We start from the raw sequence: 16,200 nt of genomic DNA, 5'->3' as shown, positions 1-16,200 counted from the left end.
AGGGAGGGACAAGGCTATGGGAGGATTTGAAGATTGAGAATTTTAAAATCAAGGCGTTGCTTGACTGGGAGCCAATGTGTGTCAGTGAGTACAGGGGTAATAGAGGAATGGAGCAAGTTAAAAATTAGGAACAGTTTTGAATGCCCGAAATTCAGGAAGGGTAGCATGTGAGGAGACGAGTCAGGAGTGCATTGGGAAAGTAGGTCTAGAAGTAACGAAGGAATGAATGAGGGTTTGAGTAACAGATGAGCTGATATAGGGCATAGTGACAGGGATGATATAGGTGGTCTTAGTGACGGCACAAATGAGTTCAGAAGCTCATTTCAGGGCTGATTGAGACAGCAACATTGTGAACAGGCTATTACCACAGTACGAAGTCTTACGACACCAGGTTAAAGTCCAACAGGTTTGTTTCGATGTCACTAGCTTTCGGAGCGCTGCTCCTTCCTCAGGTGAATGAAGAGGTCTGTTCCAGAAACACATATATAGACAAATTCAAAGATGCCAAACAATGCTAGGAATGCAAGCATTAGCAGGTGATTAAATCTTTACAGATCCAGAGATGGGGTAACCCCAGGTTAAAGAGGTGTGAATTGTATCAAGCCAGGACAGTTGGTAGGCTTTCGCAGGCCAGATGGTGGGGGATGAATGTAATGCGACATGAATCCCAGGTCCCGGTTGAGGCCGCACTCATGTGTGCGGAACTTGGCTATAAGTTTCTGCTCGGCGATTCTGCGTTGTCGCGGGTCCTGAAGGCCGCCTTGGAGAGCGCTTACCCGGAGATCAGAGGCTGAATGCCCTTGACTGCTGAAGTGTTCCCCGACTGGAAGGGAACATTCCTGCCTGGTGATTGTTGCGCGATGTCCGTTCATTCGTTGTCGCAGCGTCTGCATGGTCTCGCCAATGTACCACGCTTCGGGACATCCTTTCCTGCAGCGTATGAGGTAGACAACGTTGGCCGAGTCGCATGAGTACGTACCACGTACCTGGTGGGTGGTGTTCTCACGTGTAATAGTGGTATCCATGTCGATGATCTGGCACGTCTTGCAGAGATTGCCATGACAGGGTTGTGTGGTGTCGTGGTCACTGTTCTGAAGACTGGGTAGTTTGCTGCAAACAATGGTTCGTTTGAGGTTGCGCGGTTGTTTGCAGCAAACGAACCATTGTTTGCAGCAAACTACCCAGTCTTCAGAACAGTGACCACGACACCACACAACCCTGTCATGGCAATCTCTGCAAGACGTGCCAGATCATCGACATGGATACCACTATTACACGTGAGAACACCACCTACCAGGTACGTGGTACGTACTCGTGCGACTCGGCCAACGTTGTCTACCTCATACGCTGCAGGAAAGGATGTCCCGAAGCGTGGTACATTGGCGAGACCATGCAGACGCTGCGACAACGAATGAACGGACATCGCGCAACAATCACCAGGCAGGAATGTTCCCTTCCAGTCGGGGAACACTTCAGCAGTCAAGGGCATTCAGCCTCTGATCTCCGGGTAAGCGCTCTCCAAGGCGGCCTTCAGGACCCGCGACAACGCAGAATCGCCGAGCAGAAACTTATAGCCAAGTTCCGCACACGAGTGCGGCCTCAACCGGGACCTGGGATTCATGTCACATTACATTCATCCCCCACCATCTGGCCTGCGAAATCCTACCAACTGTCCTGGCTTGATACAATTCACACCTCTTTAACCTGGGGTTACCCCATCTCTGGATCACATTCCTAGCATTGTTTGGCATCTTTGAATTTGTCTATATATGTGTTTCTGGAACAGACCTCTTCATTCACCTGAGGAAGGAGCAGCGCTCCGAAAGCTAGTGACATCGAAACAAACCTGTTGGACTTTAACCTGGTGTTGTAAGACTTCGTACTGTGCTCACCCCAGTCCAACGCCGGCATCTCCACATCAAGGCTATTACCAGGGAGAGGATTAAAGTTGGTAGCTAGTGGATGGAGTTTCGGAGTGGGGGTGGAAATCAATGATAACAGTGGCAATGCAGAGGTTGAGAAAAATATTGGAGGGAGAGCTGTGAATTGTCTGACTGCATGTCTTCAGGTAATGTCATCAAGGGACACATGTCAGCAGTCCCTCGATTCATGGATGGCTTCTCCTCAGGGTCAGGAGTTTCTGTCATGGGTCTTCACGTGATTGAACAGGTTGATCCTTCACTTGCGTATCTTTGGGCGCATGGACAGGATGTCCGATGAGGTAGTGGGTTCCAGAATGCTGCATTTGATTAATTTTCTTTGCCTTGCTGGTGCCACTCTGCCTCATCATTAAGGTTTAGGAGCAGCAAAGCGGCACAGTGGTTAGCACTGCTGCCTCACAGGGTTCCGGGTTCAATTCCAGCCTCGGGTGATTGTCTGTTTGGAGTTTTCTCCCAGTGTCTGCGTGGGTTTCCTCCAGGTGCTCTAGTTTCCTTCCACAGTCCAAAGATGTGCAGGTTAGATGGATTGGTCATGCTAAATTGCCCCTTAGTGTCCAAAAGGTTAGGTTGCGATACTGGGATAGGATGGAGGCGTGCTCTTTCCAGGGCAGGTGCAGACTCAATGGGCTGAATGTCCTCCTTCTGTGTTGTAAATTCTATGAAATAATTCTATAGAGTTTTGAGATTAAAAGTATGATGCAGCTTGATGGACAAAGTTTTCGCCATTCTGAACAACTGGTAGCAACCTACTCCCACTCATTACTTCAAGGAGAACTTCAGAGTGCATTTGAAGTGCTTTCCAAGTTCACCCATGGGATGTTGGTCATTTGAGAGTTGAGAGAACTGGACCTGGCAAGGGAGATGGCCATCTGGATACAACATCTAGTCCATTTTGTAGATTTGTTTGCATGAATGCTTGGGAAACTGGCTTCAGGGACACTAGCATTTTGTTCAACAGTCCTTCTATTGAATTTGGAGAATGCAGCGAAAGCATTGCTGATAGAATTTCGCTAGTGGCCTTACGTTTTGTTGATGCACAGTCTAGGTCTCACTGCAGTAGAGCAGCGTGGTGATGACAATTGCTCTGTACAGTAGGGCTACTATTGAATTGCAGAATTCTTTGTTGTCAAACACTTGCTGCCATAGTTTGTAGAAGGCTGAACTGGCACAGCTAAACCTCTTGTCAATGATGGCTACTAAGAAAGGTGGCTGCAGAGGTATGCAGAGTGCCCAACATATTCCAGAGTCTCTCCCTAAAGGGTTGTCCATTTAGACAATATTTATACTGACACCAGGGGGCAGTTGACCTGTTTATTGTCAGGTATTGTACATAGATAAGGAAGAGGAAGGGGCCTCCAGAGCCAACAGTATGCAGGCATGAAAAGGTGGAGATGCTCTGGTTACATTTGGATAAGCACGAGTGGAACAAAGTGACAGCACTGGGATGGAGAGAAGCACTGAAAGGGAATGGTGTGGTTAACCAGTCCGAGCGGCCGCCCGTTTTCTGCCAGTCCCGCCGGCGTGAAATGGACATGGTCCATCCCGGCGAGACCTGGCTTGGAGGGCAGACAGGGTGAACCTGATTGGAAAGGTTCAAACTTGGGAGTTGTGGAAAAGGTGGGTATGAATTTAGGAAATAAAAACATACTGAAGGCATTTTGAAAGGAGATATAGGAACAATAGTTTACAATGACCGAGGGTTGGCAGGCAGGTTTTTGAGGAGCTGGTGGTGAAGGTGGGTTTGAAAAGCGGGGGGACAGCATCTGAGGAGAGACAATTACTTAATGTTAGCCAGTGTGGTAGTCGTGAAGGGACGTTATAGGGCGTGATTCTCCGACCCCCCGCCAGGTCGGAGAGTAGCCGGGGGGGGGCATGAATCCCGCCCCATCGCCGCCTACCGAATTCTCCGGCACCGGGTTTCAGGCGGGGGTGGGGATCGCGGCGCGCCAGTTGGGGCCATTGACAGCGCCCCCCGACAATTCTCTGGGCCCCGATGGGCCGAGCGGCCTCCCGTTTTCGGTCAGTCCCGCTGGAGTGAAATGGACAAGGTCCATCCCGGCGGGACCTGGCTTGGAGGGCGGTTAGCGGGGTCCTGGGGGGGGGGGCACGGTGGCTTGGCCTGCGATCGGGACCCACCGATCTGCGGGTGGGCCTCTGCCGTGGGGGCACTCTTTCCCTCCGCGCCGGCCTCTGTAAGGCTCCGCCATGGCCGGCGCGGAGAAGAAACTCTCTGCGCATGTGCAGGAAACACGCTGGCAGTCCTGCACATGCGCCAACTCGCGACGGCCGGCGAAGGCCCTTCGGCGCCGGTTGGCGAGGCGCCAACCCCTCCAGCGCCGGCCTAGCCCCCGGAAGTGCGGATGATTCCGCAACTTCCGGGCGGCCCGACGCCGGAGTGGTTCACGCCGCTCTTGCCGCCGGTACGGGCCGCTCTGCCGATTGCGGGAGAATCCTGCCCATATTGTCAGCAGAGATGGTGAGAGGAGAGAGAGAGAGAGAGAGAGAGAGAGAGAGAGAGTTCTGGCCTTGGAAACAGTTCCGTGGAGATTTACCAACACGATATCAGGGATGAAAGTCTTACATTATGAGGAAAGATTGTATAAACTAAAAACTATAGTTTATAATGTTACAGCTTCTTAATTTTAAACTAGTATTTCCTGCAATGTAGGAAGTAAATAGAGAAAAATGTATTCTGCTGGTGGGCAGTGTAGGACATGGGGACATTACCTTAAATATCAGGGGCGTCATTCTCCGACCCCCCGCTGGGTCGGAGAATGGCCGTTGACCGCCGTGAATCCCGCTCCCGCCCCCGCCGAAGTCTCCGGTACCGGAGATTGGGCGGGGATCGGGCCGCGCCGGTTGGTGGGACCCCCCGCTCAATTCTCCGGCCCGGGGGCTGAAGTCCCACCCAGAAATTGCCTGTCCCGCCGGCGTAAATCAAAGCTGGTATTTACCGGCGGGACCAGGCGGCGTGGGCGGGCTCCGGGGTCCTGGGGGGGGGGGCGCGGGGCGATCTGACCCCGGGGGGTGCCCCCACGGTGGCCTGGCCCGCGATCGGGGCCCATTGATCCGCGGGCGGGCCTGTGCCGTGGGGGCACTCTTTCCCTTCCGCCTCCGCCACGGCCTCCGCCATGGCGGAGGCGGAAGAGACTCTCCCCATTGCGCATGCGCGGGAAACTGTCGGCGGCCGCTGACGAGGGATTTCCGCGCCAGCTGGCGGTGCACCAAACGCCATTTCCGCCAGCTGGCGGTGCACCAAACGCCATTTCCGCCAGCTGGCGGGGCAACAAACGCCATTTCCGCCAGCTGGCGGGGCGGAAATCCCTCCGGCGCCGGCCTAGCCCCTCAATGTTGGGGCTCGGCCCCCAAAGATGCGGAGCATTCCGCACCTTTGGGCCGGCGCGATGCCCGTCTGATTGGCGCCGTTTTTGGCGCCAGTCGGCGGACATCGCGCCGTTGGGGGAGAATTTCGGCCCAGAGTCAGACCATTCAGGAGCTAAGTTAGGAAAGTTTTTCGCACAATGATGGCAAAAGTGTGGAACTCTTGAACACAAAATATGATCAATGCTAATTAAGTTAATACATTTAAACATGAGAGTGCTAGAGTTTCTGGTAGCCATGTTGGGTGAATGGAGCTTGATTGCACATCAGTCACAACCTCAGTGAATGATGGAACGGGGTCAAGGAGTTAAATTTTCCATTTTCCCTCAAAGCATGCATGTTGATATGATCATGCACAATATGATAGTGAATTTCAAGGTCCTAATTGCTGGATAGAAATACAGACAAGGGCAGGGAATGTGTTTGATTAGGAAAACAAGTATGGAAAATGTCACTTAGCTAAATTATTATAGTTAGGGTATTCTACTGAACAAATTTGCCCAGGAGTTGCATGTAGTTCATTTTGAAGTGGATATTAAAGTAATGCATTTCAGTTATTTTCTGAACTTTTTTTTATTAAGCTCCTGCTTTCTTATTTTGAGGAACAGAAAATTAAAAACAGTGGCATTTGACTATTTTTCCACAAGTGGCTGTTTAAAGTTAAGAAGTTGCAATTCTTGCTTGCCATAAAAATTTGAAGAATGGAATTTCTTCAGCAAATCTCAGAAAAGGAAGTCAGTTTAATCAACGATGGTCTTAATTTACAATGAAATATATGTTCAATTACATACTAGTAAAATGAGGATTATGAGTGCAAAGCGTGACCCAATACCGTAGCAGATTAAATAATTAATGCATGTATTTTATCCACTTTCAAAAGTAGATAGATGTTTCTAAATCTTTCCATATGCCTACACAGGAAAATTAATAGCAAGAAGTCTTACAACACCAGGTTAAAGTCTAACAGGTTTGTTTCGAATCACTAGCTTTCGGAGCACGCACCTTCCTCAGGTGAATCGATTCACCCGAGGAAGGTGCTGTGCTCTGAAAGCTAGTGATTCGAAACAAACCTGTTGGACTTTAACCTGGTGTTGTAAGACTTCTTACTGTGCTCACCCCAGTCCAACGCCGTTATCTCCACATCAGGAAAATTAATGTACATGTTACATAAAAATGCAGTACTTTTATTTAGGAAAAGCATTATTGGAGAAACGTATACAAACATTATTCAGTTTCTTACCGTTTGGTAGAATACTTGGTCGCCAGCTTCTCAAGGTTGTGTTAAATGCTTCGTTAAAGCTGTGGTAGCAGGGGTCACTAAATATGTCATCATTCCTATTATTTTCATAAAGATACTGTGGAAGGAAATATAAAATTGCAATAATCCTGTGAGCAATAAATCTGAATGTCAAAGATTGATTTTGTTTCACAGTTCCATCTATCAAATAAGAGTGATAGCATTAGTTCAGGCCTTTGTTTTGTAATGAAACAGATCTCAAACGAGCTTTTTGGTGTCAAGACAACATGAAGATAAGAACGTAGTTCAGTCATGTTTAAAGTATTGTGGAAAATAGATGACCCATCAATACATACTAGAGACACACACAACGGATTCTTGAAATAAATCAGAATCAGAGGCAAAATTCTTCCTAGTAATCTGGTTAAAAGTATAACCACAAGGCTGTCCATTTCCAGGGTTTTCTCCAGTTTGTTGATCATCATCTAAACAAGAATGACAGCTCGTTTGAAGTTGTACCAGGAATAAATCTTAGGAATAGCTCTTGTAAATGATAACTTCCCTGGAGTTGATTCTAAGAAACTGTGTTTGAGTTCTTAAACATTCCACTTCACAAATAATCTCTGGGAAACAGGCCTGTTGCTAGAAAGCAAAATAATGACCTCTTCAGTGATAAAGATTTTTTAAGTACTTGCATTAAGGTTTTGTACCACAACATTCTTCAAGCTAGAGCTATTTAAGTATACAGCCAGCTAATGATGAAAATATTTATCACAAAAGTGCAAGTTGAAGTGCAAAGGCGAAATACACTTTTAAAATTCCATTAATATATATTGTATTACAAGCTAGTTACTTTAGAACACAAGAATACATCATAAACTAAATTCAAATTATTCAAAAGCTTCCAATCAGTCAAATTGTTGAAAAATATTTCCAGAAATTCCAGCAATGGTAAAAAGTGGGGATGCACATAAAGAATTCTGGAAGCACTCATTGGTATTTTTACTAGAATTTGCAGAACATTTACACAACCAGCTCGTGATCATTCTGCTTGGGAAGGGATAAAGTAAGGGTATAGATGCAAGTGGATCTCAAGATGACATGCTTAGTGATATGAGGAAGTTGATCCTTTGTGGCAGACTTGGTATTTCAATACATAGACCCAGCAGATCAGCAGGATTTAAATTACTATTGATAACTGGCTGGCCAGCATGGATTGCTGACAAAGGAATAGTGGAATTATTTTCCATGTGATTTTATATAACTTTGTAAAGGTCAATGCTCCAGCAGTCTTAGCTGGGCTAGCAGCGGTAAGCTAACCAGCATTTTGTGTTTTAATTGATTAAACCTCAAATGAATGTTGGGTCTTTAGATATGCCCAAATTCATTGAGCTTAAACTAAAGGGGTGTATATTTACACAAATGGATCTCTCAAGTTTATGATTTCTAGACTTTTAAGTATGATGATAAGTTTATGACAAAATGAATTCTAGATCCCAATTAAAGTAAACGGTAATCTTTAAATTAAACTAACTGCTGCTATTAGCACTGCCACTGAGAATTTACATTGCAGACACAGGAAGCATTTTCACCTTAAGAACATTAAAAAAGACAAAAAAACTTGCATTTATGTAGTGGCTTCCACAACCACTAAGGGTCTCAAAGTGCTTTCATTCAATGAAGTACATAAGGGCAGCACGGTAGCATTGTGGATAGCACAATTGCTTCACAGCTCCAGGGTCCCAGGTTCAATTCTGGCTTGGGTCACTGTCTGTGCGGAGTCTGCACATCCTCCCCGTGTGTGCGTGGGTTTCCTCCGGGTGCTCCGGTTTCCTCCCACAGCCCAAAGATGTGCAGGTTAGGTGGATTGGCCATGATAAAATTGCCCTTAGTGTCCAAAAATTGCCCTTTGTGTCCAAAATTGCCCTTAGTGTTGGGTAGGGTTACTAGGTTATGGGGATAGGGTGGAGGTGTGGACCTTGGGTAGGGTGCTCTTTCCAAGAGCCGGTGCAGACTCGATGGGCCGAATGGCCTCCTTCTGCACTGTAAATTCTATGAAATGAAATAAGTCACAATTTCCTCTTTCCCCTGCCAGATGAATGTGTAATGGCCCATGCTGAATGAATCTTGTGCCTTGTAGGCAAGTTTCATGTTGATCACTGCAGTGTTGTGGGTGTTGTCGACCAAGTTGTCTGTCATTCCCGTGCTTGTGGCCCTGACATTCCAGCTTGTCAATGAAAGAGCTGGTATCTTCTTTCTTTTTGGTGTTTGTCTGCTGCAAGGGATTCGGTCCACTTGTTGGGCAGAGACACAAAGCTCCATGTATCCATTAAAGCCGGTGGATTGTGACAGTCACATCTCATGTGTCGGGAGGGTCTGCACATTGCAAATCTGGGGCTAAGCCTCTTCAGTATTCATTAGAAGCTTTAGTCTGGGGTTGCGAATGAACCAACGTTTGTGCAGTGCCATACAAATGCACAGCAGAGATTTGTCGATGGAGGGGGCTGTGTACTGACAAGTAGAATGTTACATGCTTGACTCTCCTTTTTGTGTTGTCGCCAACCAGCAGTATAGACTGAAAACGAGAAGCAAACTATGACACAAAAAGTGAGAAGCACACCTCCTCTTGAATCACGCACACACTGGGTGCAACATTTTCATCACAAGAGGACAAAACTGCAAACACTACTCCAGGTGTGGCTTCATCAATGCCTTGTATAATAGTGGCAAGATATCCTTATTCTTGTACTCCACTTGGGGCCGGTTTAGCTCAGTTGGCTGAACAGCTGGTGTGTGATGCAGAGCAAGACCAACAGATCAATTCTTGTACCATTGAACCATAAAAAAGTTGCAGCACAGAAGGAGGCCATTCACCCCATCTTGCCCATGCCAGCCTGAGGACACAAAGGTGTCCTTTCTAATCCCACCTTCCTGCACCAGGTCCATAGCCCTGCAGTTTACAGCACTTGAGATGCAGATCCAGGTACTTTTAAAGAGTTTAGGGTCACTGCCTCTACCACCAACTCAGGCAGCAAATTCCAGACTCCCATTACTCTCCGCGTAAAAAATTTCTTCCTCACGTCCCCCCTACACTTTCTGCCACTTAATAATCTATGTCCCCTGTTCCAGAATTCTCCACCAAGGGAAATAATTTTATCCTGTCCACTCTACTTCCCCTCATAATTTTGTACACCTCGATTAAGTCACCCCTCAGCCTTCTTTGTTCCAAGGAAAATAAACCCAACCTATACAATCTCTCCTAGTGGCTGCACTTTTCTAGCCCTGGCAACATTCTTCTAAACTTCTTCTGCACCCTCTCCAGAGCATTACATCTTTCCTGTAATGTGGTGACCAGAACTGCACACAATACTCCAGTTGTGGCCTCACCAGCGTTTTATGCAATTGCAACATTATATCCATACTTTTATATTCTATGCCTCTGCCAATGAAGGAGAGCATTCCATATGCTTTCTTTACAACCTTGTCTACTTGAACTGCTGCCTTCAGGGACCTGTGTACCTATACAGCAACATCTCTCACTTCATCTACCCTTCTTAGTATATTCCCATTTATTGTGTACTCCCTATAACTGTTTCACCTCCCTAAATGCATGACCTCACACCTCTCAGTGTTAAATTCCATCTGCCACTTTATCGTCCACTCCTCAAACCCACCTGCATCATTTTGGAGATTATGTCTATGCTTTATGTCCACCACTCGGCCAATCTTTGTGTCGTCTGCAAATTTCCCAATCGTGCCCCCCACATTCATGTTCAAATTGTTAATATAGAACACAAACACCCAAAACCGAGCCCTGTGGAACACATGAAACAACTTACATTTGCAAGGGCAGCCATCGACCATTACCCTTTTGTTTCTGTTACTAAGTCAATTTTTTATTCAGTTTGCCACATTGCCCTGCATCCCATGGGCTTTTACTTTTTTGACCAATCTACCATGTGGGATTTTGTCAAACCCCTGGCTAAATTCCACGTACACCACATCCACTGCACAGACCATCGGGTCTGCACTGGACCTTGGAAAGAGCACCTTACTTTAAGCCCACGCCTTCACCCTATCGCCATAAACATACATAACCTTTTGGACGCTAAGGGATTGGATTGGATTTGTTTATTGTCACGTGTACCGAGGTACAGTGAAAAGTATTTTTCTGCAAGCAGCTCAACGGATCATTAAGTACATGAGAAGAAAAGGGAATAAAAGAAAATACATAATAGGGCAACACAAGGTATACAATGTAACTACATAAGCACTGGCATCGGATGAAGCATACAGGGGTGTAGTGTTAATGAGGTCAGTCCATAACAGGGTCATTTAGGAGTCTGGTGACAGTGGGGTCTGTTCGTGCGTGTTCTCGGACTTCTGTATCTCCTGCCCGATGGAAGAAGTTGGAAGAGTGAGTAAGCCGAGTGGGAGGGATCTTTGCTGCCCACTTTCCCCAGGCAGTGGGAGGTGTAGATGGAGTCAATGGATGGGAGGCAGGTTCGTGAGATGGACTGGGCGGTGTTCACGACTCTCTGAAGTTTCTTGCGGTCCTGGGCCGAGCAGTTGCCATACCAGGCTGTGATGCAGCCCGATAGGATGCTTTCTATGGTGCATCTGTAAAAGTAATTTAGCATGGCCAATTTACCTAATCGGCACATCTTTGGGCTGTGGGAAGAAACCAGAGCACCCAGAGGAAATCCACGCAGACACATGGCGAAAGTGCAAACTCCACAGTCACCCGAGGCTGGAATTGAACCCGGTCCCTGGAGCTGTGAGGCAGCAGTCCAACCACTGTGCCACCTCTATATGACTGTTAACCCTACCTCTCAGGATTGATTCTACTAAATTTTCCACCACCAATTTAAGATTAATTGTTTGGCATTTCCTTCAATCCTTTTTTTAAAAATGGAACCACGTTTGCATTTCTCCAGCCCTCCGTTACCTCCCCAGTATCTAGTGAGGATAGGAAAATCCCCTTTGAGAGGGAGAGCTGACTGGTGGTGGTTTAACCTGAGGATCACCACGCCTCAGGCGAGGGGCAAGATTGAGAAGGCCGAATAATAAACTCTATGGAATTGGCAGTAACTTACAGAGCAGCATAAAATATCCTATTCCTCCTAGTAGCCGCCAGGAAATTTCTGACATGATATGTCATGCTTGTCTGTCTTGCGCTATCCTCATATATCGCCTTTAGCTCATCTGCAACCACTCTGTAATGTTAGTCATCCAACTAAACCTAGGTTGACCTCTCGTTCTGCTGCCCTTCACTTTTCCCTCTAGAAGAGACCTCTGAGGCATTTCAGCTCTAATCAAATGGCTGAAATACTGACATTTTATTTCCTGGACGTCACATTTTAAGGGTTCTTTTTGTTCTTTTGCAAAAATATAATAGTTAATGTAACAGTAAACCATGCTCCATGTTCCTCCATTCTGATGTATACAGACAAAAGAGAAAATTGATTTAAAATCGTGAAACTCTCGTACTTGTGACACTAATAAAGATTATATTATTAAATTGTATTATATCTAACTGAAATATTACAATTCCACCAAGTGCTGACATGATGAAACCAACTGAAAAACTGCATTTGGAACAGAAGATAAATGGATTAAAGAAAACTAAATGGACTGGAATCTTTGGCCCCGCCCGCTGCAAGATCGCCACGGGTGAGACACGGACAATGGAAAAGTCCATTGACCTTGGGCGGAATTCTCTGGTCGCTGGGCGGGCGCGGCCGGAGAATCCTGCCCAATATATTTTCTACTCAAACAGTAAACACTAAACAGAACACACACAGGATGAAACAAATACAATGTGAAGAGATTTATTTAGAAGCGGAACTTCTTTATTTAACTAACCTGCTGGATTCCAAGACATAGATAATATAGGCTATCAGGCGCATAACGTTCCCCATTTGGTCTTCGAACTTCCTTGACAAAATCAGCCAGTCCACAGTCAAGTTCTGCTGCAGTGTATGACAATAGTTCATCTTTAAAGTGTGCAGACTTTGCTAATATTAAAAGTGGAAAGAATAATTTCAGAGTTTAATGTTTTTGGCTACTCCAATGCTCTCTAGCTAGCCTCCCATCTTCCACCACATACAAACTTAAGCTAATTCGAAACACTGCTGACCATATCCTAGCTCACTCCAAGTTCCATCCACCCATCACCTGTTGTCGCTGGCCTACAACATCTTAATTTTAAAATTTTCATCTGTCTTCAAATCCCTCCATGACTTTTTCCCCATTCCTAATCTCCTTGCAACATCCTGAGATCATTGCATATTTCCAATTCTGGCATTTTGCATATTCCTGATTTTTACAGTGCCATTATTGGAGGCTTTGTCTTCAACTGTTTAGGTCCTAAAATCTGGAATTCCCTCTCTTAGCCTTTCCATTTCTCTACCATGCTCTGCTCCTTAAAACCTAACTCTCTGACCACGGCTCTGGTCAGTTATCTAATAGTTCCTTATGCAGCCATGTGTAACGTTTAGCTGTCTCATCATGCCTTACGTGGCCAGGTGCTGCTGTGGAATATTTTAGTAAAATATGCTGTATAAATGCAATTTGTTGTTGCTGGTGAAGATAGTCAACAGACAAGGATGCTCTTCAGTCACTTCATCTCTCTAAGATAAAATAAAAACAGAAAATGCTGGACAAACTCAGCAAGTCTGACAGCATCTGTGGAAAGAGAAACAGAGTTAACATTTTGAGTCCGTACGACTCTTCTTCATTGCTCTACTTTGTTACACAACTGGCGATCACACTTCCTTTAGATCAATATTGCTATCTTCATACAATCTTACAGTATTGAAACAGGCAATTTGGCTCATTGAATATGGCAGCTTTCGAATAATAACTATCCAATTATTCCCACTCTCTGGCAATTTTGTATCCTTGCAAACATTTCTTCTTGAAGCATTTATCCTATTCTCTTTTGGAAGTTTAGGTCCCTGCCACAAACATCACTCCTGTACAGCTACTCTATTCCCTTTCCAACCCCATTCTCAGGCTAATTTTTTCTTTGTTCGTCAATGGGATGTGGCCGTTGCTGGCTGGACCAGCATTTATTGCCCACCTTCTCGGAGGGCATTTAAGAGGTCATTGCTGTGGATCTGCAGTCACATGTAGGCCAGGCCAGGTAAGGATGACAAATGTCCTTCCCTAAAAGATATTAGTGAATCAGATGGGGTATTATGACAATTGTTTCATGATCATCTTTTAATTCCAGATTTTTAAAAATCAAATTCAAATTTTATCATCTGCCATGGCGGGGTTAGAACCCGGATCCCCAGAGCATGACTTTGGATTACTAGTCCAGTGATAATACCACTACCTCCCCATTAGACCCGTCATAATTTTGGTGATTTGTCTGACAATAAGCTGAGAGTTTTAAGCACACAACCAATTTGTCATTATGATTGCATACTTGCACTTCTGCGACATCTCAACTCAACTACATTAATATGATCCACCCAAGCTCCATAATCTGCATTTTGCCTAAAACGCTGCCATTCTTATGCTGTTCCACACCAGTTCAATTTGTCCATCATGCAGGGATGAGAGGGGCTGAAAACAAAACGTTTGGTAATTAATAGTCACAGACAGAAAGGTCTGAGTTTTGTTTTGTGACAAGGAATCACATAATTGTCGGACTTTTTATGATCTGCAATTAATGCAAATACTTCTAGTCCACTTCAAATAGGTGGAATTATGAGGGTGGAAGCATTAGTTTTCATTTTGCTAACACAAATTACCGTCAAGACTGTGGACCAAATTTGTTTTTAAAATTACCAATTTTAAAAAAAATTTAGAGTACCCAATTATTTTTTTCCAATTAAGGGGCACTTTAGCATGGCCAATCCACCTAACTTGCACATCTTTGGGTTGTGAAACCCACGCAGACATAGGGAGAATGTGCAGACTCCACACGGACAGTGACCCAGGGCCGGGATTCGAACCCGGGTCCTCAGTGCCACAGTCCCAGTGCTAACCACTGCACCACATGTCGCCATCAAATTACCAAATTGACCTCAGCATTTCAGCACGCAATGAAGTTAATTCACATCATAAGGGATGAAATCCATACGAACAACAGAACAAGACTTTTCTGGGCTATGTAAATCTGAAGACCAAAGATATACAGATTAGGTGGGGTTACGGGGATAGGGAGGGTGTTCTTTCAGAGCGTCAGTGCAGATAGGCAGATAGGCTGAATGGGCTCCTTCTGCACTGTACTGATGGCTATGATTCTATACATATGAGAAGCAAAGTAAAGGACTATAGCAGTATTTTTCAAACAATTTTCCAATGTGATTCAATTTTAACTCATCATCACCTTCTGTAGGGAAATTAGCAATGAAATGTTGGCACTCACAAACTAATATATAAAAAGGTCCTGAAAATTAACATGACCCTAAATGCCAACAACAATGTAACAGCAATAAGGCAGCATAGTCACATTCAGTATAAAATTTAAGTTTAGGTATTTTAAATCAATATATAATGCAGCATATAAATTTGAAAATCTGAGCTAAAGTACAGGTACAGTGCCTCAAAACAGACAATCTTGGGATTGAGGCCATGCCGGGTGGAGTCAAGGGTCCCTCGAAGCGTGGGAATAGGCTGGTACTCAAAAGGTAAAGGGAATAACTAGTGAGATGCCATGCCAATACAATGTCTAGCCGAATTGTGCAGGCAAGCTTAGTTTTAATTTTACTCAATTAAAACTGATGCGTGGCACATACTAAAAATGTCCGGTTTTTGGACAACTCCAGACTTTTGGACAATCAAATTTGAGAAATTCTACTGTTTCATATAGGTTTCAGCCAAGTTCTCCATTTTCCCTGGTGACAGAAGACTCAGTGAAATTCCACTTTCCCAATCACACATTGTAATCAGCCCCTCTCGTTCCACCACAAACACGCACACACTTATCCCTCTTCAAAACACTCCTGCTCACCCCCACCACACACTTGGAAGCTCCTCTTCCCCACCCAACCCAACTTTCCAACATAATAATAAAACAAAATACTGCAGAGATGCAAACATAGAATGCTGGAAAAACTTAGCAGGTCTGGCAGCAGGAAGAGAGAATAATCTTACAGCAACACCAAGCTGCCCTAGGACCTCACATGCCCCCTCACAGTGAGGCTGTGAAAGAAAGTTTGTGCCAATTCTTTAGAATTGGCAGAGGCTTGGGGCCCCATTGCTCCCTCCTGGGTAGTTGTATTGTGTCAAAAATGTCCCTTAACTTGTCAATTTTATTCTTATTTGCAAAACTAATCATTTGGACTTGATTCAATGAAAATTCAAACAAACTGTACTGGTCTAAATAATTAGCAGAGCAAGTGGCCAAATTAATTTTAGAATTCTAATTAATGTTGTTCAGCGTCTAGTTAACGAATAATACTTTTGACAATAACTGCATGCTTGATTCTCAATATGCTGCAGCATTTTTTTTAAAAAGAAAGATTCTTGCACAATGAGCTTTTCTCTTTTTCAGCAATGGACAAGTATTATAGTATATTGCATTTTAAAGCCAATTACATAATATCCCACTGAATAAAGAAAAATTGTTTGTGCTTTTGTGAGCTTTTTTAATGCAGTGAAAACATCTGTAATTTCTTGCTGGAG

General features: G+C 44.9%; 1 protein-coding gene across 5 annotated transcripts in view; it reads right to left on the bottom strand.

The window, feature by feature from the left end:
• The window catches only part of zmym2 (zinc finger, MYM-type 2), a 237,603-nt gene that overhangs the window by 30,069 nt on the left and 191,334 nt on the right, over positions 1 to 16,200 (bottom strand). For 3 of the 5 annotated variants that reach the window (XM_072476815.1, XM_072476811.1, XM_072476813.1), the window contains 2 exons: positions 12,424 to 12,575; positions 6,562 to 6,676 (listed from right to left, as the gene is read on the bottom strand). In XM_072476815.1, the coding sequence (XP_072332916.1) occupies positions 6,562 to 6,676; positions 12,424 to 12,575 (267 nt within the window). The remainder of the gene's footprint in view (positions 1 to 6,561; positions 6,677 to 12,423; positions 12,576 to 16,200) is intronic. The other 2 variants (XM_072476814.1, XR_011935198.1) reach the window with 2 other exon arrangements.

Source organism: Scyliorhinus torazame, chromosome 15, assembly GCF_047496885.1.
Source record: "Scyliorhinus torazame isolate Kashiwa2021f chromosome 15, sScyTor2.1, whole genome shotgun sequence".
NCBI lineage: Eukaryota > Metazoa > Chordata > Chondrichthyes > Carcharhiniformes > Scyliorhinidae > Scyliorhinus > Scyliorhinus torazame.
The sequence above is the reverse complement of the archived record's forward strand: the minus strand, read 5'-3'. Positions and strand labels throughout refer to the sequence as shown.